At 34.0% G+C, this 23,602-nt stretch overlaps 1 protein-coding gene across 3 annotated transcripts in view; it reads left to right on the plus strand.

Annotated features, from left to right (window-relative positions):
• SKAP2 (src kinase associated phosphoprotein 2) overlaps positions 1-23,602 on the plus strand; it is a 163,898-nt gene that overhangs the window by 9,456 nt on the left and 130,840 nt on the right. For all 3 annotated transcript variants that reach the window (XM_033088628.1, XM_033088629.1, XM_033088627.1), the window contains exons 2-4: positions 504-609; positions 1,218-1,243; positions 9,592-9,699. In XM_033088628.1, the coding sequence (XP_032944519.1) occupies positions 504-609; positions 1,218-1,243; positions 9,592-9,699 (240 nt within the window). The remainder of the gene's footprint in view (positions 1-503; positions 610-1,217; positions 1,244-9,591; positions 9,700-23,602) is intronic.

A 23,602-nucleotide genomic window follows, 5' to 3' on the forward strand; every position in this document is an offset into this window, starting at 1 on the left:
TTAAAGCATTAAACATTGTGTACATCTAAAAATGAATTACACTAGGAAAAACAGACCCTTTCCAGAGACATTAACTTATATTGACATAATATTGTGAATGACCTGTTCATACAGGAACTTAGAAAATATTGTAAAATGATAGTAACACATGCATAAATGCTCTGTGCTTGCTTTTATGTGAGAGAATTTGTTTTATGGGGCACCGTAGTTGATTAAAACTTGTGTGCTTCTTCCTGGTGTAATGATGCCAAACATCCAAATAGCATTTGCTGTGCTAAGCATAAGCAGAGCATACAAATTTTATTAGCTAAGTGGTGAACAGATTTGTCCAACTTAGTATTTGAAGCATACTTCAACTGTTATGCTTTGGATTGATAAATAACTGTAACAAATTGTACCAATATTAATACTTATGGGTAGAAATAATCATTGTCCTATTTGTCTCCACAAAAAATGATTCTTTCTTATAATTTGTATCCTGTTTCTTATATTTCATGGTTTAGATGTGGAAACATTTGTAGCAGACATACTGAAAGGGGAAAATTTATCCAAGAAAGCAAAGGAAAAGAGAGAATCTCTTATTAAGAAGATAAAAGATGTGAAATCGATGTAAGTCCCTTACTTGCCTTTTATTACTAATTTCTTACTTAGAAGCAACTTTGTAATTAGCATTTCAATAAAGAATTGATTGTCACGGAATTAAATTTTTAATGTTGTAATTTAATTGCTGTTAAATATTTTTAAAGGACAAAATATATTTCCGCTATAATAATTTCTAAAAACCGATGTGTTTGTCATAATATCCTTTTTTGTGAAGCTTCTTGAATATGTATTTTTCTAAGCATTCTAGCAAAATTCAACTGTTTATTTTGATTAGTTGAGGATATATTTGGTTTAAATGATGATATAGTTAGGTTGAGAATTTTAATGTAAATATGGAAAATAATAATCTCCAGATACTGAAATGAATAAATATAAGTCATAGATATTAAAGATAAATCCTGATTTTACTACTATAACTTAGGTCTTTAAAAACACTTTTATTATAAATCCATAAACTTTTTGGAATTGTCATTTCAGGATAGGAAGTAGTTTTTCCTAAATGTATGTTTATAATATAGATTTTAAAACAGATTAGAATTACTGCCACTGATTGGACCTTATTTTGATTTGTCACCCTCATTTTAAAATATAATGTGTTTGTTTTTTTTTTGCAGCTATCTTCAGGAATTTCAAGACAAAGGTAAATTTTGAAGTTTGTCAAACTTGAAATTTTTTTTCCTTGTGGAGATTTTTCAGTAGGATAATCTAACACATACTGAAATGTGATCATTGGAATCAAAATTTAAATATCCGACTTGTATACTTAGACTTTCAAGATGAGAGTGCTAGCTCCCCCTGCTGAGAAAAAAATTAAAAAGCATATCCAGAATCTACTCTGCACTGTCTTCTGATGAAGCAAACTTCTGTATTTATCATTCTTAGGTTTTATGTTTCTTAGAGTACATTGTGGTAGAAATGTGTTAGCAAAGGCATTTACTTGTGGTTGCACATGGAATAATTTGGTGAAGCAGAGGTGAGATACCAACCCAACGCCATTTAACACTGCAAAGGAGACTTTATGGTAGTGATGGGAGCAGGGGGCCTGTCGCTGGGTACTCCTAGGTAATGTTTCTAAAGGATAATTGTTTTAAAAACAGGATCACTTTTTGTTCGAGAACATGAGTGAAATATTTTTCATGTGCTGGTTTTTATCATCCTTGTGATTCTTTTGATGCAGATAAGTGTATACCATAGAAATTTTCAGTTTCATTTTTTTTTTTTTTTGAAATATGTGAGAGTGCTGATTACCTGATTGTCTTCCTTTAGATTCGAGAAGCAGCTGCTTAGTGTACTGAAAACCACATCAGGAAAGACGTAGGAAGTTCCTACTATTTCATGTCTTCAGTTCTGTAAGGGAAACGGGGTATGGCCCTTACTTCCATGATGCTAATTCATAGGTCGTGACCTGAATCCTGTGAATGCTGGTCTGAGGGTCACAACATGAGGTCAGTTAACCTATGTGGAGCTAGGATCTGGATTTGGGGAAAACAGTATGGCGTCTTCTAACTGGGGCTAGCAGATACCACAGAGTAATTAATTTCTCTGCCAGCTGATAAGTGAGAGAGTAATGACAGTTTCAATAAACCAAGTACTTAGCCAGACAAGCCTAAAATCAAACAGTTCAAAGGAAACCACAGTTTCTTTATACGTTAAATCATCAAGATCATTGTGATTGGAAGGAACGAGAAGATTTTCTTTTCATATTAATCTTTTTAACACTGTTAAGTAAAGAGCAGAGCAGGAAACTCCTCTCCATGAATACCCACTTCTTTATAGCCTATGATGAACTCTTAACTATGGGATTAATCATGTTGCATTTTGCTCAGTTGAATATAGAACTAATAAATTTATACATTTTAATTACGGTAACTTTTGTACAGTGTACTGTTTATATTAGATTCTGCCTCTCTTCTTAAAAGGTGTATTTTGTCCCAGTGATTATTTATCAAACTCTCATTGTGACTTAATTATTTTTATACATTGCACAGTTTTAAGCTATGCAAGCACAATAATATGAAGTCATTGTATGATTGCATATGATTCAGTAATAGGGTAAGAACTTTCCCTTTGGTACGCTGGTTTAGGACTTGTTCAGGTGTGTGGATATTAAAATTCCATTACTGAGATACATTCTTTGTCTCTAAAGAAAATGGAAATTTATATAGTATTTGATAGAGATTGAAAAATGAGCCTAGAATAAGAGTTCAAATAACACAGAACTCAGAGATTCCCCATAATCATTTTCCTCTGAATAAGTCATTTGTAGTTCAATACTGCTGTATTGAGTTAACTAATCACCATGGGTGCCTGCTCCAAAGTAAGCCTGTGGATAAATTAGATGTATACCTTGGAGAAATATGAGAAGCTGAGTAATTTTATGCCATTTTACTCTCAAAGTATATTCAACTTTGTTCTAAAAGGACCATTCTTGTAGTTTGTTAGGAACAGTAAAGGGAAGTTACTGCACATTTAATAGTTGCAAGTAATTATTCAAGATTACATCTTTTTTCAAAAATAGGAATTTATTAGTGATCAGATTCTACATTGAGTAAATTCAGTGCATCTATGTATATTTTGATAGTACTGCTTTTCTTTTCTTTTCTTTTCTTTTCTTTTCTTTTCTTTTCTTTTCTTTTCTTTTCTTTTCTTTTCTTTTCTTTTCTCTTCTTTTCTTTTTTTCTTTCCTTTTCCCCTTGGGTTTTGGATTATCTTCTTCCAAGGAGACCTGGGCAGATTCCTTTTGGCTGTTTTCCTTCTCTCTCTCTCTCTCTCTCTCTCTCTCTCAGGTCAATATGAGGTCACAATGAAGTAAACAGAGGCTGTTTTCCTCCTTTTTACCTTTGGATTCCTATTTGTTTCACATACTTTTTTTTTCTCTGAATGATAGTTAAATACCATCTTAATGTCATTATTGGGAGGAAAAAGGAGCAGGTAGAGAGTTCTTAAAAAAAAGAATTAATTCAGATTTATTCATTTCTATTAAGCGAGTTATTAAGTTTCTCTAAGGTGCACAGCTGTCTGTCATCCTTTTTTACTTCCCTCCCACATCTCCTCATCCTTTACGCTGTAGATACTAGCCCCCATGTGAGACTGAACAACACAGAATTCACAGTCTGAAGTATTGCAGTTCTTAAAATTATTTGAATTGATACATTTGTTGAAACATTAAGCTGCATAGATCTTAGAAGATTTATTTTTTAATTTCTATTTTTTTTAGATGAGAGTAGTTTGTATTGGTAGAAACTTATTTTATTACAGTGGCTCCTAGATATTGAAGCTTGTCCATTAAGTTAATTTTCTACTTGCTATTTATATTCATTTCCATGGCAAGCTGTGGTCTTAATACTCCCCTTTTCATTTCTTTAATTTATTAAGGTCCTCATTTTACCTCTTCATATCCTCAAGTCTAGATTCTCCATTGAGGAGGCCTGACAAATTGTGACTTTAGAATAAATGATCAGTTGGCTTTCTAAATTCTTTAATTTTGGTTGTACATAAGATTTGAATCTAAGCAACTAGAACTCGTATTGCTTAGTCTAGTCCCTGTCATTCATTTGAAATATTGCCTATTTTATTTAGAATAGAGAGTTCCTTCTTATATCTGTCAAATATTGTACTTGACAGACGATCAAACCCTAGTTTCCTATTCTTAGTTATCACATAGCTTAGTATTATAATATAAAGTATTCTTGAACATAAGCTTTATGCACGAGTTGTGCTCATTTTAGAGTAAATTTAGAATAGAATTATGATTATTTTGGAATTTGTTCTCTGTCACATAATAAAGTCATAGGTCTCTTAAATGTGACTTGAAAGAATTATTTTTGTAATGAAAATACATTACTAATTGAATAAAGACTGTTACTGACTGAGTATAAAATAAAATTTTCTAATACACAGAGGGTGCCAAAAAAATGTATCCACATTTTAAGAAAGGAAAAGTGTATTAAAATTGTAATAATATATACTGATAAAAAAAGAGGAATACAAGTCATGTTTGAGTTCTGCAATTACAAGAGGTGCTCAAAGTGGTTACCATCCGCATCCAGACACTTCTGATTACGGCAAGCTACTGCTTGAGCAACATTGACCAAAGTATCCACTTATATACATTTTTTTGGCACCCTCGGTATATTAGGCAAATGATAAACAAGATTTGATTGTAGTTGTATCTTGCCCTTATATTAGTCTTGTTTTACTTCAGTGATGATTTAAGTATGATTATTTTCTTTATAGAATGATTAAGGTAATGTGAAGATACCTGTGCATGTTACATAGCAGGTGTGATTCAACTTCATTTATCAAGAGAATTTAAGTAAATCTTGATTTATAATTTAGTTTTCAAATAGTTTTTGAGGACATTACAAGTTGCTAAAAGAGGGGCATACATATAAACACAAGACAAATATTTCAAGAGAATATTTTTCAAATTTGTAAAATATTAGTGTCTACAGCTTTAAAAAATGTGACTATATTGATTTCAATTCCCTTTAAATGCCATAGCTAAAAAGCTCTCATTTTCTCCTTTAAAGTATTTTCCTCTAATTAAAAAAATTAATAGATGTTTTTCCTTAAGACCTCATTGATAATGTTAAATATGCATAGATTTACTTAGAAAGCAATTTCCTTTGACCTTATTTTTATTATTAAATTTATTAATGGACTAAATTACTTTTTAAAATAGCAGGATTGTTAGGTAAGAAAGGACCCATTTTAGTTTATTCTGATGGAATCCTTAAGAACAGCAGAAAAGTCAGAAGTTTGGATGACATTTAATTTCCTTTCCTTTACCCTTCCTAACAGAGTATGTAATGTTGAAAATTAGCTCTCCCAGTGAAATCTGAGCAGATAACTTGCAGCTCCCCCCTCCTCCCATCTCTGGCTTTGTAAAAATGTGTTAAGCACGTTCAAAATGACAGGGCCTGTAGTATTAGAAGTATATTTCAGAGGTAGTGCTTGAGAAATGGTATCCTTATTTTATAACTCTGCCTCATATTTGCACCCAATAAATTAGCGCTCCTATGGCAGAAGAGTTATGAAGAGACTCTTCTTATTTGTGGTGAATAAATCTTTGAAAGTTTTAGAATTAAACTACAGATTCCCTTAAGAAATGACATAAAGTACGGCATTGGGAATATAGTCAATAATATTGTAATAAGTATAATATGTATCGTGCCAGGTGGGTGCTAGACTAATTGGAGGGATCACTTCGTAAATTACATAAATGTCTAACCACTATGCTGTACACCTGAAACTAATATAAAGTAATATTGAATGTCAACTGTAATTGAAAAATAAAAAAAGGTGGGGGTAAGGAATGACAAGTTAAATGCTTGTCTATTTAGTTGTGTATTATTACTTGAGAAATTAGTTTGGACAAATGAACTGAGTGGAAAATTAGAAATTAATTTGTTTTCACTCTAGTAGTTCCTCCCCCCCTGAAGTTTGTCTTTCATGCTCTGTAAGAGGGAATGATTATAATACAAATTTTAGGTATATTATTTAGTGTTTACCCGCCTATGTTTAAAAGAGGGCCATATTTGATAAAACAAGCAGTAAATTGGTTAAATCAACTTCAGTGGTGGTAGGGGTCATGACTGTTGAGCGGCTGTTGGGCTTCAACTCTAGGCATTTAGGAAAAGCTTCATTGATAAGGACCCATATGAAACAGGAGGGATCTTAGTGATTTAACCCAACTACTATAAATAGAAAAAATGTTTTTCAGAGAACTATGCTGCTGTGGTACGATGAAGCCTGGGTTTTGCAGTGATATTTCAGTTGCCACTGCAAATGGGAAGGGAAGTCTTGGACCATTGTGTTTTAGACTGTTAACTTTGTATCGTTAATTAAACTTTTGAAAGTTGTGGGATAAATCAAATGCTTTTCTAGGGAAACAAGAAACAGTATTAATGAGCAACAACCCCATAATTATCCTCGTGAGTACATAACAGGGACACATTCATGTCTTTTCTCTGCGCAATAACTTTTACAAAGAAGTATTTTTAAACTGATCATTAATTTTATGACCACAGAAATGAGATGCAAAATTTATGCTGTTGTCATTGGCACGGGCTCAAGGCACCACTGACATTATGTGTGATTGTAATCGAATGGCTGCCAACTAATGATTCTGGAGACATTTCATTCGAGCATGCTTTTCTTCTAGATGTCTGATTAGGCTGTAATGCTTTCAATTATGTCTGTAAATTGTATTGGATACGTTTACCTGATGCCCATCGTTGCTTTGGAGTTCAGTTTTCTATTACATAAACACAAGTTGAACATTTTCCTTTTAATTTTAGAAGTCTTTGCAGGTAGAGCTGCAAATACTCAGCCCCTGGGGAGAAAAAAAATGCCTTGCCCTACTCAACAGCGACCCCTGTGTTCAATTAAAGTTCCTTATAAGGCTGCAGCTCTTTAATGAGTTGAAAAAACTCATTAGGATGGGGAAAAGGGATGGGTCATCACTGGAACAACAGTAAAAGGAAGAAGGCTGTTTTGAAAAATGACCTTTCAACTTAATGCGGGTGAGAAAGGAAATAACTCTGTACCTATACCGCAGAGATTCTTATTCTTTACTTTCGGAGTTAATTCAAAGAAAGCTTAAAAAAAAAAAGGAAGAAATGAGTTTAGTAGCAGTACTTCATTTTCTTTGTCTTAGATAAATATAAATACCACACTTACTGTTTTATAAAACAACATTTCAAATGAGCTGCAGGTCTTAGAATGGGTAAATTGAAGACAATTTCACGTTAGTTTATATAATTCAAACATTTTTTTTTTAACAAAAACAAAAACCACAGAGATTTTTAACATGTGGGTGACCAATTTGTGTAGAATATTTGTAACTGAAATATTACTGAATTTATAGCTTTAATAATGATCTTTGTGTGTGTGTGTGTGTACATGTATAAATATAGATTGTTATGTACATGTGTGTATATACATGGACGTACATATAAAATATATAGTGGATATTTTCAAAGGAAAACAAACTAATTCTGATTTTCAAAACCTTTTAAGTTTTAATTTTTTTCTGCATATTTCTACATAGAATTTAATAGATTTAAGCCTGAACATTTGAATATTTTTCAAAACCTTTTCCATATAACCATTGGTTTTATTGTTGTATTTTTATATTCATAATAGTGTAATATACGAAGTGCTAAGTTCTGGTGATGTATTTGAAATATCCTAATACTTTTATTTTCACAGCAAGATTTATGGTTCAGAGTATGAAATATCCTTAGAAAATTCACATCATAAAAATTCTTATTTATTAAGAATATAAGGATACTCTTGCAACTAAGAGCACTTGAGAATTTTATGATCTTTCCAACGCATATTCCATGAGCTATCATTCCATGTTCAAACATATTTTTACTAATGCTTTATGAGGCTCTCTCTTATCTCATGTTTTTTCAAAATCAGAGCACTGTTCTTTCCATAAGAGAAATATTGTAAGGGATCACTGAATGTTCTGAAAAATACTTTGAGCATCTCATAAGAAAGAGAAACTAAGATATGAAGAATGAGTGGTATATGTATGTGTTCCTTGGAATTTTAATTGGGGAAGAAACGTCACCATATATGGTGCACCCAGTGGTGAAATCACTGAGAACAGGAAGATAGTCATCTCTATATTCTGCTCTATTGTCTTGATGGGAGATAGTCCTATCTTTATTTTCAGGGTAAGAATGACAAATGCTGATGAAATATCACAATTGTAAGAAAATAGAGATGAATGTTGATTTTTTTATGACTTTGTCAGTGTTGTCTTGAAAGAGGCTATTTCCCCTTCCAAATATATGGTGAAAAATAGGGTGCTACCCGTCAAATGGATGTCAGAGGATACAGATACACTTTTGGAGAGATGAGTATCTTTAATCTGGACCTGCTCAGCAGCTATGGTCTCAAAGTAATACTGTAGGTACTCTAGTGTTCCATATGGAGATTTTCACCATGCTTTTCGGGTAATCCCTAAGGTGGTTGGTTTTCTCTTGAATTGTTAACAGCTGGATAACATAACTAGAATTAACAGTGAGATAACTGATTTAGTATTAAATATATAGATTTTCTTTGTTGTTGAATATAGGTGAAAAATGAATGCTTATATATAACTGGGATAGCAAATATCTGATTCACTCTTTTAAAAAAAATTATTCTAAATGAGTATGTGGGAAAAACTCAAACCACAAGTTTTAATTGTGGGGTTTAAATTACTTCAACTGACCAACCAACCAACCAACCAACCAACCAACCAACCACCAACCAACCAAGCTGGGATTGGAAAATCATGTAGAAAACAAACTAGAACATTTTACAGTAGATTAAAAATACTTAGTTGCATTTTCAAGAGCAGGAATCCTTTTTGGGAAAAGTTGCTTTAAAACTCATATAAACCTTTTAAATTCAAACAGGGTTATTTACAAATTAGATACCTTCAGTTTTCATTGAGAGATATGTTACCATTTTTTAATGTACTCTAATGTTACGGGATTTTTAATGAAAACATAAAATGTTCATCTGGCTTTGAATTATACATTTCTCATCATAATTTTTCAAATATTGAGTAGGTAAATGGTAGGCAAATTGAAGTATTTACTCTGTTGTGCTTTCCATGTTTTTTTTGTGTGTGTCATTATTTTGGTTTCATTTGTTTTATTCATTTATTTTGGGTACAGACTCTGTTTTACCTTACTTCTACTTTTTTTGTATTCATCTTTATAGAGAGCATAGTAATTTTGGAACTTGTATCCTTTTGTACTAGAAATAAGCAGTTGTATACTGACCTTCAAAAACTCCTACTTTATCTAAATTACAGTGGATATACATTAAAATAGGACCTTTTTTTTTTCAGTTCAAAATGTTTTCTTTGTTTTTCCATGACAATGACTGAATTTAATAGGAAAATTGACCTCTTCCAACAAAGTAACATTTTTTTAAGATGGCTAAATTATAAGAGGCTTTTCTCTGACTCTTTTATAGGTGATGCAGAAGATGGAGACGAATATGATGACCCTTTTGCTGGATCTGCAGACACTATTTCATTAGCTTCAGAAAGATATGATAAAGATGATGAAGCCCCCTCTGATGGTATGTGATATTTTTCCATAGTATGTACTTCTTGACACTCTAATGCAAAACAATGTGGTGTGTAGAGATGGTGGTCTTGTCAGAATGCAGATAAATACAGAGGCTTCAGTTAACTTATCTTTAAGGAACAGAAGAGCTCTCTCTAGTGGTTTTCCTAAGTATGTAGTTCCTTCTTTTCCTAGGAAATTTTCTTCACTAGAATTTTTAGAAGAGTGTTTTTGCATCATCGCATGAATATTATTAGTAAATTTGTTGGTTAATTTAATATTATCAGATTCATGCTTAATTTTATTGTGTTGCTAATGGCTTGTTGTATTATTTATTTTATTAATAATGAAAAAGGTTTTTGATCTCTTTTTTCCTGAAAACTTCATACATAATGAGTTCATAAAATATTAAATCAATTATTCCTACATTGCCTTCTCACATTGAGACAGGTTTTCATCAAATGCTTCTTTTACTACACATTTTCATTTTTCTGATTGTCACCTAAAAATGCTCCACATTACACAGTAACATTACAGTGCTTTGTATTAATTGAATTAGCAATAACATTGATTGTTTATCTCTTAGTAATGTTGAAAAACTTGCCAAAGTTATGAAACTTGTTTTTAGTGTAGTATGTGCTTTCTCTGTTATAGCCCGATGAATGCGTCTGTATTATAGAGACCTTGAAAGGGTGAGAAGTAGTTATAAACTAAGAATGTGTATCGATAAATTAGCCGTGCATATTAATTTGTGGTACTCAAAGTTTCACATAGACATAGAAATGAATAATGCCTTCTGCCTCTACATGGTGATCAGACTGTGCGGTTCCGTCTCGAAATACAATTGCTGAATGAAAATATGCTTCCTGCAACAGAGCACTCCACATTTTATGTTATCCAGATTATTCCCTCTGGAAACATAAATTGCTTTTATGAGGTATAAAATTATGTCTATTGCAGAACAGGGATAAGTCAAGTACATGCATAAGTGATAAACATTCTAACCACTGATTCAGAACAACACAATCTTTTTTTTTACATTCAGAACTTCATACAGTGTGTAGCAATAATAATCGTATCCATTTTATGTTGAATTCTACATTTTGACAAACATTTAATTTCTGTTTTTAAAGAGATTTCTTTCTGTTTCCTATCTATTTTGTTTTTTAAAGATACTTACGATCCGAAACAGAGCATTACTCTTTCTAAGGTGATCTTCAAAAGCATTTGTACTAGAAAATATTTTATAAATGATGAAATGATATTTCCAGGCAAAACACTGAATTATTATATGAGTTGAACTATTTTTCAGACACGTTACAATGATTTGTTTTGCTTCTCTGTAAAATGTTAGTAGATAGAAATGAGTATGTGTTTATGTATACATATACAGAGACAGAATATTTATACTCAAGAGAATATACATATATACATATACACATACACATTCGGAATATGTTCATAGAATATATACGTATATATATATATGTATATATATACGTATATATACACACACACATATACACATATATACACACTCAGAATTTCTCAAAATAGCATAAATATTTTGATGTACAAGGAAACACTATGTGCATTCTTTAAAAAAATTGAAAGAATTCCAACAATTAAATATCTGTGGGAGCCAGTGCTTTGTTAGAAAAAGTGAATTGTTACTAAATTATATTGCATTTACATGCTTATTGTGTTTTCTCTTTTATGAATAAATAATTTATATATTTATTTTTATAACCATATATACAGGGAATACATTAATAGCATGAAAAATATTTATTGTTAAAAGATTACTTTCAGTATTTCAGTATTATTTAATAACTTATATTTATGTATAACATTAATTTTTTGTTAAATATTGGTGCATTTTCGTTAGTGTTTATGTAAGCAATTCTTAAGCAGATTGAAAATTTAACTTTTAGTATTATTCTTTATTGGTATATAAATGATATCATTTTTGACAGTTTTACATTTTCTTCTAAGAATATTATAAATTAATTTTAAAACTACCACTTGGATTTTAAATGCCCACTCTAAAATATCATCTAGTCATATCTGTTTTTCTCCCTGCAACTTAGATTTTGTATATGTTTTCTTTCCTTTGCTGAATAAAGTTACTCTCATGATGTAACCTCAGTCTAATGATATATTAATTATAAAAAGATAATGTATTTAACAATAAGTATAACTAAATTAGCCAGGTCACCCAAAGGCCTTTTGTCAAATCAGATTGTTGTTTTGTCCTTTTGACTTTTACCTTATGGTAGGCGCTAACAAAGTATCTGAACTCTGATGGATTGTAAACTCTAAACATGATATGTATTTTTCATAATGTTAATGTAATTTTCAAGGTACTGAAAAGGTCAAACCCGCACATCTCGGTGTGCATTCTAAGTCTGTCTTTTCCTTTAATATTTCTTTTTCTCTGTTCCTCTGGTTCAAAAGTTCACTCAGTTCCCAAATGGCTACCTAATTTTCCAGTTATTCCCTCAAGCCATATGTGTTTTGGTTTCTTTATGGTTTATTAGGTACTGTAGGAAAGTAGCATAAGTTATATCTCCTAATGAAATTCAAGCACACTTCAGTGATGCTTCGACTTGATTGCTGGTAGCAATTAAATCAGAGCCAAGGAGAATAATGCATAATCTCACAAGGTCCAGACATCCTATAGAAACTGAAAGGGGATGAAAACAGAAAACAAAAACAAAGTCTCCCAACCCTGCCAGACACGCTGTTGCCAGCCTGCCCCCTCCCTTTTTTTTTATTGGCCAACTGCCTGATTGATAGCAAAATCATAACTTGCTGCATGCTAACAGGCAGAGTTCACGTGTAGGTTATTGTGAGCTGAGAAAGGGTTAGATGGAGTTTTGATTTTCGCATTGGACCTTGGTCCACCAGATTAATGGAATTTCAATGAGAGGCTAGAGTAGCCACAGCTTTGTCAGAGAAACAGATGGAGATTCTATAGTCATGTCTACTCATTAATACTAGTTGCCTGAAAGGTGTGCTGCTTCTCTATACAAAAGAGTTGATATAATTGATTTTTGAGTGGTGCATTGAAAAAAAGTACCTTATTGATGACTAGAATTGTAACATTGATGGTGACAGATTTTTGGATAGTTTGTAGCTTAAAAAATACTGTACTTTGTAATTCTTTTCTTCTCTCTCTTTGGACGTGCTTTTTATTTTTATTTTTTTGAGGAGAAATACATTTTAAGACCAATGGCAAAAAAGGAGAAAAATGACACGTTAAATTACCTTTTAAGAAAAAGAGTAGAAGAGTCTGTATTTTATTTATAAATGATTGCATGTCTGCTGTTAGTTTCATTTTGATGTGGTAATAGTTATGTAAAAAAATCATACTTATTAGAAATTTCATTATATTAGCTTTGTGCTTTATCTTTTCTCTGGAAAATTTAAAATAAATCACAATGGGTTCTAGACTATTACAGATCTATTACAGAAGTTTTATGCTATTGTGTGTCTGTATATAGCGAAGTGTTAATGGTGCATGTCAGTAATCAGATAAAATTAGACATAGTTGAAACTTAAAACCTTAAGGAAGAGTGTCCCTTATCGTATACATTAGAGTGTTTGTTTGGGCACTAATGTGGTAGATGCAGGGCAGCCTCCAGACACTGTATAATGATTTGGGATTCCATTTTTCTGTTCTGAAATCATTTTTCATTCATTTTCATCATTTGTGGAAGAAAGCTTCTAACCATATAGCATTGTGGAAAGTCCCTGAGGTGAGGTGAAAGGATTTAGTGAGCTAGAAGACATATCGCTTCTGCCCGTCGATGATAGGTCGAAGGATCCCAGTGGACATTTGCTACAAATCTGATTCAGTCCTAGAGCATAATCACTTTGTGGATAAGAATCTGGAACCTCTAGGGTGTGTATATAGGAAGGCTAAAATGAAGCTAAAGAGATAAAACAGTCATTTATTGCCCTGATACCTTCCTAACTAAAAATTCCCAAGTAACACACGTTACTGAAAACTGTGCGCATTGCAAGGACATAGGTTTATATGAAAAAATATTGATTTAGGAATGGAACTATTTTTTAAAACTTGGAGATATAGAAAAAAGGCTCGTTTGATCATAGCTTATAATAGTAAGTAATGATTTTCTTCTTTGTTAGGTATACTTTTCTTTAAGAAAATCCAGTGTATGAAAATTTAGATTTATAAAACATATAAATCACTTATTCCAAAGGATTGCTTTGAAAAGGATTATCTCCAGGATGCCTATAAATAATGAACTCTCACAATGCATCTCAAAGAAGCTTAGCAATAAACCCATCTGTGTGTACACATAAAATTTAATGTGTAAATTTTTACACATTACACATCAAACTTTTCAGTAAGATTTTTTTTTTGTGTGTAAAATTAGGTGTAGCACTAATCCAGCAGAATATGAAACAATGTTTAAAACCAGGCAAAAAAGGTTCTTTCAATAACTTACCATTTAGGATAAATGTTTTTCTACAATATTATCATATGGTTTTTGATACTTAACGTCATGTTTTTGTACTCTGAGAATTTAGATTAGTTTTCAACTTGCATATATCTTTGCATATATAGCATATATCATTGTTGCATTTGTGTTTTTTTTAAACTTTTTTTGTTATTTCAATGTATCAATTGCTAGCTTGTATGTGTTATAACAGCATAAGAACAATGATTATTTTAGTCCTGTAATGTGTATGGCATAGCTTCAAGTACTTTGGTAGAAGTGAGAGGTTATAGTTTGGGGAAATGATAGAAGTAGAAGACATGTTTTTAACACTCAAGATATATGCTGTGTGATTGGAGATATAAAATACACATGTGAAATATTTTTATGCTACAAACCTATATATGAATAAGTAAAAACACATAGCTGTTGAGAATCATCTTTCTAAGTTTTATGCCATTGAATGGGAAAATGTATCAGAATAAAACAACGTGGACAAATAAGACTATAACAAAGTAGGTTATATGAGAAATATTGCAAAGGTAATAAAACTCAACATTATGAAATATAATGCATCTTTAATACAGTAAATTAGCAGTTATTTATACAGTAGATGAAGAAGGGAGCAAGATACCTTGACAGGACAATGGGGAATTCAAAGATTTAGAATAAGACAAAGTTCCTATTTTTAAGAGACATGTAAAGAGATGGAAAGACAAGACAATCACCTAAAATAAGGTAACTAGCAATCTAAGTACTAGTAAGGCAGATTCCCAAAATAGTAACTGATATGTATTATACTGTGCTTCCCTGAAAATAAGACCGGATCTTATATTAATTTTTGCTCCAAAAGACGCATTTGGTCTTATGTTCAAGGGATGTCCTCCTGAAAAATCATGCTAGGGCTTATTTTCCGGTTAGGTCTTATATTCGGGGAAACACGGTAATAGTCAATTGATTTGGTCTATACCAAGGCAAAAAATTGGTATCACTGATTTTCTTCCTTAATTTGTTGACTCAGTCAATTGTATGATTCAGCACTATGTTGAACAAACCAAAGCATAAACTTTACACTACATTCTGAGAAGTTGCGGAGTAAATTGTGGAGGGGAAGGCCTTTTGTTTAAGTGAGTTTTCCATGCTTCTCGAGGGTTCCTGGCGAGAAAGTGGGAAAAGATGCAGAAAAGAACATTTGGAGTGGAAATCCAAAAACCAGTTTTCTTACTAATAATATTGCTAATAATTTTGTTGTCAAGGCCGAGTCACTTACCTCTCTGGATTTGTACTTTCTGGTTTGTGAAATGAAGAATTTGGACCAGGAGATTGCTTAGAAGTTGTCTAGCTCTCTAAATGCTTGTGTCCACATTTCAGAATTAGTAAATTTAATGGTGGCACAGAGGTGATTTGCCTGCAGAAGGTAATAACCAGAGGTGATGTTGAATAGGAAGGAGTAGGAGGGGTCTGGGCAGTGGGAACTGAATACTGAGTGAAGTTAAGGATTCTACCTTTGATTTGGTCGTCATTAAGACATTCCCGAAGCAATATACTGATGTGATGAATGCAAATTTGAGGGAAATTGCCCTGGCAGTTTAAACGTATGATGAATTAAGGCAAAGAGACCATCTAGTGGAGGCAGCAAGCTAAGTGCTTTGCTACATTATTTGTAATCTTGACAGCCTCTCTGTGAGGTAGATATTATCACTATATGACAATTGAGGCAGCTCAAGGATAGAGAGGTTTAAATGATTTGCCCAAGGTCACGTAGCTACTAAGTGGCAGAACTGAAATTTGAATTCATGTCTGTCTGAGTCCAAGAACCCTGTCCTGCTCTCGAAGCCACTCTCTGTTGCCTCTTCCCCAGCTAGGATACTGTTGCTTTTGGGGGTGTTGATGAGAGCCAGGGTTAGTGTGGTGGACATTGCATTGAAAAGGAAGGGATTTTCTAGCTCCTTTCTACCCAAAGAATGGTTGGCAGACCGGCAGGATCAGTGTCACCTGGGAGCTTGTTAGAAATGCGGAATCTCTGTCCCCACCCAAGACCTACTGAATCTGAATTAGCATTTTAACAAGATCCCCAGATACACATTCAAGCTTGAGAAACTCTGTTCTAGAGGCATTTATCATATTGGCCTGTGCAGCTGAGAAGGAGCGTGAGCCAGACTATGCCCGTTGCTCTTGGGCTGTTTGTGTAAATGGGTGACTCGGCATGGCAACGAGGCAATGCCTTGAAATAGGTAACAAATATCCTTCTAGTGTACACCTGCCTTAACTTCTAGCACTCTTCTGGGGTCCCTCAGCACCCTAATACTTGGCTTCCTTGGCTGCACAGGGCCCTTTCCTGAGACTGCTGTCTATGAGTAGTTGTCTCATTTTTGAACCTGTTTTCAGTGGCACTTCCTGTCAACTCCAACTCTGGGTTAAGTACATAGGAAAGGTTCTGATCAATTACTCCTAGGAATATTTGCACATTAGTGGAGGAAATGCCTTAACCTGAGGGAGTTAAGTCCCACTCATAGATCTTTAGGTAGTAGTCTCAGGCCAGTGCTGAAGATGTTTTTGGCTGTTGCAGAATACCATGTTTCATAATATTTAAGCACAGAGCAGGCTTTTCTTTCTTGCTGGTATCTGTGGATTTGGCCTGCAGACTTCGGAGAAGTGGCAGTGGAGAGCTTCCTATTTGCAGTTGTGTCTCCTGTTTGAGTCAAAGTATGAATTTAGAGTTTGAAAATGGAAAAGCAAAGATTCTTTAAGACACCAGACTGACCCATTTGATTTTAGAGGAAGGCATGCTAGGCTGGCACAGGATTCCGAAGAAAGCTTCCTTTCTCTACAAATACCTTAGAGGGGGCTGTGCTGGTGGTTGGGGAAGCAGCTATAAGAATGGAAAGGTTAAACAATCTTTAATTAATATTTATTGGGAAGCAAGTCTGGCACTGAACTAAGGTCATTCAGAATCAGATTATTTCCTTTAATTGGCTCAAAACTGCCCTGTGAGGGAGACAGTTTCCGTATTTTGCTGTTGTGGAAACTGAGCCTCAGAAAGGTCTAGGTCTCTTGGCCAGAACATCCAGCTCGTAAGTAGCAAATGTCACCTCCTTTGGCCCTTCCTTCTATGTTGTGCTGCTTAAAAAAAGTAGACTAGTTTTTTTTTTTTTTTAAATTAGAAGAGATATACTATGATTAAAAATGAAAAAGAACAGAAGTGTGTACAATAAAAAGAGCCCTCTTTTCCACCCGACCCTAGCCCCTACGTCTACTTCCCAAAGCAGCCACTTGTTACAGTTCCTTCTGTTGGTACCACAGTGGCTTTGGACACTGTACTTCTAGTTCTCGTCTGATCACCTAGAATAGTATCTGTTGTCTCCCTCTTATGATGGTTGGTTCTTCACATGTCCTCTCCCACTTCTGCTTCCTGGTTTTTTTTTTTTTTTTGTCCTCTTATTTTTAGTTCTTTTTGTGTTTGCTTTCAACTTAAGTAATGTTCTTCCTAGTTTGTAATATGCCAACCTCAGTGCCTGTTGACTCTTTGTTGTTAAATGTGTGCAAGTCACCCCTGCTTCTCCTGTCCATTAACCCCAAAATTTTTCTAGGGACCCTATACTGTAAATATAGTTTAAACCAAAACGTTAGATTGTGAGTCTAATAATAGAATATAAAACTTCTTATTTACCAAGAAAATATGCAGGAACTACTAACTCATGCCTCCATACTTGATAATATGGCTTTCTTACACTTTTAAAGGATGGTAGTTATCCGTTGGCCTTAGGAGTCAAAAAATTGGTGCAACTCCAAACCTTCCATCTCTTCTATTCTTCAACTCCAGTTTTGTTAATTAAGTTACGTTTGTATTGTTATGGTCTCTAACAGTTACTATTTGATTCTCTGAGTTGACTGCGCTTTGTCTACAAGTTGGATTGTAAACATTGATCCTTGTCATTCATGTTTATTGGTTTTCCTTAAATGCCTGGAGAGCCTTGGCTATTGACTCATGTTTATGAGTGAAAGACCCGGTTGCGTAGTGTGCATGAGCAGCTGGGGGCGGGGCGGGAGGTGAGGGTTCCTTTGCTTTTGCATGTCTGTTATGCCAGCCTTTCCCTTTTAATGGGAGGTCTAAGAGGGGGTTTGCTAAAAGTGCGGAAGCCTTGCTTAGAAGCAGCCTGCCTACAAGGCATCTTAGTGAGGAGCAGAGAGGCAGAACGGGAGCCTACAGTTGTCAGAATAAGTAGGACATTACTGAGGGGGAAGCGGAATGCTTTTATGTCATTCCTAGGTACAGGTTTTTAACCCCTTGTGGGTTTTTTTTTTTTTTTGGTGTTGGGCTGGGGGCAGTCTCGAACTCTCTGAAGCTCTGCTCAGCTTCCCTCCCAGCTTTAGATCCCTCCCTGGGAGCCCTCCTCAGAGGGCTGGTGCACTTTATTTAGAGAGTGGAGTTCGGGATTTAGTTCGAGCACAAATGCCTTTATAGCTAGCTGCTTTGGACTGAAGAATTCTAGCTTCTTTGATTCGAGTTCTTTAATGAGTGACCTCCTCACCACCCTGTAATTCTGCTTGTAGCATTTCCGAGGCTCTTTTGGGAAAACTAGCACTTACTCTCCTTGGTGTCCTGGACTTTGGGATCCTCTGCTGTGTCTTCATCACTCCAGTCTCATCTGCCTTCCAGTTGCTGGGAATTACTCAAAATTACCCATTGAAGATACTCTTTCTTGATTGCCAATGTTATTAAGGCTTTAGTCTTTAAAAACAGCAACAAAAAAGAATTTCAAGGGGACTTTTAGGAGGAAAGGTTTGTACTCCGTCTGTGTTCCCTTTTTTAATGGTACCAGGAGGCTGCTTTATCCTAAAACATTTTCACAATCATTTCACAACTGTTCCGGTGATCTGTTAGCATCATTCCTTGGGGAAGAGGTATACTGCCTGGCTACAGATCAAAGGTAGTCCAAATAAGTATGTCAGTCAAGCTTAGATATAGTCACTTGGATTGAACGCTAACTTTCTAGAAGAACCCAGATGCTATAAGCAATAGAAACCAACTATCCATTGGCCTAAAAGAATTGCAATCTTACTGTGGATACAAGACACACATGCCTAATAGTTGGAAGCCATATAAACTTTGTTCAAATACAAAAATGTGTGCCATTGACACTCAATACTCTAGGAGGTCAGAAAAGGAAGAACCTATTACAAACTGGTGTCAGTGAATGTTTTATGGAAGAAATTGGAGTTTGAACTGGAACTTAACAAGGATGGGTAGAATTTTAATTAGTAGACGTGGCAGGGAGAATGCTTTTAGATAAGCTGAGGGAATGGGGACAAAAGGCAATGGAACTGGAAATAGGCCTAGTATGAGGAACTGTGAAAAGAGTAAGATGACTGAGAAAGATGGACGAAGATTGGGAGATGAAGATGCAAGAGTGACATGTAAAAAGCATGGGCTCTGGCTTCCGGTCCTCATTCGGCCACTGAGTTATTCTGGCCAAGGTACCACCTTTATGGATTTGTTTTTACTTCTTTAAAAAGAATTCCATTGTTTTAGGCAAGGTGGAATTTAAGTGTTGAAGACTTTAAATGGTGTCATAAGGAGTTGATTTCGTAGACAAAAGGAATATTAATTTTAGACTTTTGAGCAAGAGAATGTTGCAATGAAAAATATTTTAGAAGTATTTAACTAGTTGTGGGATATAGGTGGGTTGAAGGGGATAACAACTTTAGTCTGTGAGATAAGAGAACACTCCATTACGCCAGATGTAGAGTAATCAGAGACTAGACCAGGGTAGGGACCCTGAAATTGAAAAGGAAAGGATACATTTGAGGAAGAATGGACATGACGTGGCAAGTGGATATGTGTGGAATTTTAAAAAGAGAAAAGCCAAAAATGATTACAAAATTCTAAATTTGGATGACTGGGAAACTTGACTGAAATGTGAAAATTGAGAAGAGAATAGGTTTGGAGGAAGATGAAAATGATGAAGAGTTTGGGGTTGAACAATTGAGTTTGTGGTAAGAACGGACATCCAAACTAATAATTATTTAGAAATATAGAACTAGAGCTTAAGCGAGCCTTAGCTTGCTCTTCTCTTTCTAGTTTCATCCCTTTTGGGGCAGATATGGGGTGAGACCTACTTTGTTCACCCTAAAAATGAAACACAGTGATTGGAACAGGTTCTACAATGATCATACAGCTGGGGTCAAATATTGGCCTCTTCATTACTTATCTCTGTGACCTCCAGTAAGTTGCTTAACTTGTTTGAGTTTGCTCATCTATCAAGTGAGGATAAATACACCAACTATATCCTATGGTATTAAGAGAATTAAACAGGGTAAAGCACATAAAATGGTCAGAATACTTCCTGGCTTGTCATAAGGACGTAATAAATGCAAGATATTACTGTTATCCAGCTTATTTTGGGGATTGCCTTCAGTAAATGTTTCTTTCTCTGTTTGACCCAGCTATGTGCCTGAGATGTCTGCTTTCTGTATTATATATAGCTCTTCTGTTTCACTGGCTAAGTTGGATTTTGTAGGATTTGCAGTTGGAAGTTTTAGAGATCCAAAATACATGATCATTTTTTAAATTGAGTATTCTATGTTGAAAACTTCATGGTTAAATATGCTGTAGCAAATTTATCATGCTATTTCCCTTTCTACCTCTCTCTGCCGTAGCTTTTCCCTATTGAGTAAATAATGAGAATATGAGAATAAAGGACTTTTATACCCGGAAAAATTTTGTGGATTGGCATCATGAGCTCATGAAAGGAGTCCCTCATTTTATACATGAGCTCAGTAGCCAGTGACTAAAAAAATTTGCAAACTTTTGAGAGTATTTGAATGAGCTTGAACTATATTAGATTTCATGCAGCTGTATGTGGGGGAAAAAAGTGGGGCAAAAAGTGGACTGAAATTATTGTGAAACAAGGATACCAATTAATGTCTCGTTAGTCTCATTCAAGAGCCAAATGGGATAATGTTAAAGAAAATAACAGGTCCAAACAGAAAGGGTAGTACGCACAACTCAAAGTACAGGGCTGGAGAGTCTTTAGTAGCAAATAAAGGCTGTGTTTATAAATAAACCCGGAGTGGATTAAGGCAAAAAATTGTTTTTATTTTTACACAATTAAACATGGAATACAGTATTTGGTATCTGCTTACCAAAGTATTTTTTCAAACTGAGAGTTGATATCAGGATTCTTGCTTCAGTACTTGAGGGAAAATTGGTTACAGCATGCTATAGATGTTAAAATAATACAGATACTACGGAGGAAAATGTCCCTGCAAGGAAGGAAGAAGAATCAACTTGAGTACGTTATTTTCTTAAGGAGCTTTTTCTCTACAAGAAGCACCTTGCAGTACAGAATCAGGGGTGAGATTAAGGCACCCCATTTTCAACTGGGCTGTCTTTTTATTCTTAAGTTCCAAGAGTTCTTTATATATTTTATCTATCAGTCTCTTATCAGACACGTGAGTTGTAAATATTTTCTCCAGTTCTGTGGCCTGAACTTTATTGATGGTGTTCGTTGAAACACAAAAGTTTTTAATTTTGATAAAGTCTAATTTATTTTTTCTTTTGTTGCTTGTACTTTTGGTATTATGTCTTAGAAGTCATTACCTAACTAAAGATTCTCAAGGTTTCAATACTTGAGGCTAAGCTACTTCTCAAAATAATGAGTTCTTTTACTCTAAAGAATTGTGAAATTAATATACTAATTAAAACAAGGACATATTTTAGCCCACCTTTAATGTTATTGTTATTGCTGCTTAGTGCATTTTTTAAAATTGTGCAAATGGCAAAAAGTAACTTTCTTGCTGTGCCTTTTGGGTTCTGTGAACTCTCGAATGCTATAGCCTTTAACATCACTGAAAAAAAGAGTTCTTGTTTTATGTTGTTGCATATGATATCATTCTTCTCACTTTGAGTAATATCATCCATGCCTTTTGAAATGTAAATGCAGTAAGGTTTGGTGCATTACAAATATAAATGTGTCATCACATAGCCCTTCTTCATGTCAGTTTAACAAATGATTTCAGAGAACATATAGTCTAAGTAAATTATTTTGTTGATTTTCTGGCTCTTTTTGGGCTAAGCTTTGTCTATGTATAGTTGTGGTGGTGGAAATTAACGGGGGCTGGGATGATCAGCTTAGAAAAATGATTACTATTTTTAGCTTTCAAAACGAAAGTTGGTTTGTTTCTGTGAATTTGTCTCTTCTTTGTAAGGACATGGAGGTTTTTCTTTTTTCGTTTTTCCGCCTTATGTGTCAGTCGCTAAACTGAGCAGTCTGGCCAGATAAGGAAACTGAGATACAAGGAAGCCGTGTAAATTATCTAAGCAGTGCTACTCAGTGTGTAATCTGCAGACTGGTCTGGGTCTGTCATCTGTTTGTTACTAGATTGCAACAACCTAAGTACAGAAATTAAGAGTAAGCCCTTAATGGTGGAAATGTTTATAGCACTTTGACATTCGTGCATTATACAAATATGTGATCATTATTTTTTCTTGTAATTAATATATATGTACATATATATACACACATATGTATGTATGCATACATATGTGTGTATATGTATATATATAGTGTGTGTGTGTGTGTGTGTGTGTATTTCTTTTTAACCAAAGTATTAATTTGTGATGTCCTGGGAGGAAACTGATTTTTCACTACAGCTTGAATGAAAAATTGATCTAGGGTTAGAAAGAGATTTTTATTATTATTATTTTTAGTTTCAGGTATACAAAAACAACATAGTGATTAGACATTTATATACCTTACACAGTAATAACCCCAATAAGTCTATTACCTATCTTATACTGTACATAGTTATTACAATATTATTAACTGTATTCCCTATATTGTACTATATATCCCCGTGACTATTTTTTTAAAATTATACTTGACATTCAATATTATTTTATATTAGTTTCAGGTTATGGAGTAGTGGTTAGACATTTATATAATTTATGAAGTGATCCTCCTGATAAGTCTAGTAGCCATCTGACACTATGCATAGTTTTTACAAAATTATTGACAATATTCTTCACACTGTATTTTACATCCCCGTGACTGTTTTGTAATGACTAATTTGTACTTTACAATCCCTTCACCTTTCTCACCCAGTTCCCCAACCCCTCTCCTATCTAGTAATCATCAGTTTGTTCTCTGTATCTATGAGTCTGTTTCTGTTTTATTTGTTTATTTATTTTGTTCTTTAGATTCCACATATAAGTGAGATAATATGGTATTCGTCTTCCTCAGTCTGATTTATTTTACTTGGCAAATAACCTCTAGGTTCATCCATGTTGTCGTAAATGGTAAGATTTCATTCTTTTTTATGGCAGAGTAATACTCCATCACATATACATACCACAATTTCTTATCCAATTATCTTTTGATGGGCATTTTGGTTACTTCCATATCTTGGCTATTGTAAATAATGCTGCAGTGAACATAGTGGTGC

The sequence above is a fragment of the Rhinolophus ferrumequinum genome, chromosome 20, assembly GCF_004115265.2.
Source record: "Rhinolophus ferrumequinum isolate MPI-CBG mRhiFer1 chromosome 20, mRhiFer1_v1.p, whole genome shotgun sequence".
In the NCBI taxonomy this organism is placed as follows: Eukaryota; Metazoa; Chordata; class Mammalia; order Chiroptera; family Rhinolophidae; genus Rhinolophus; species Rhinolophus ferrumequinum.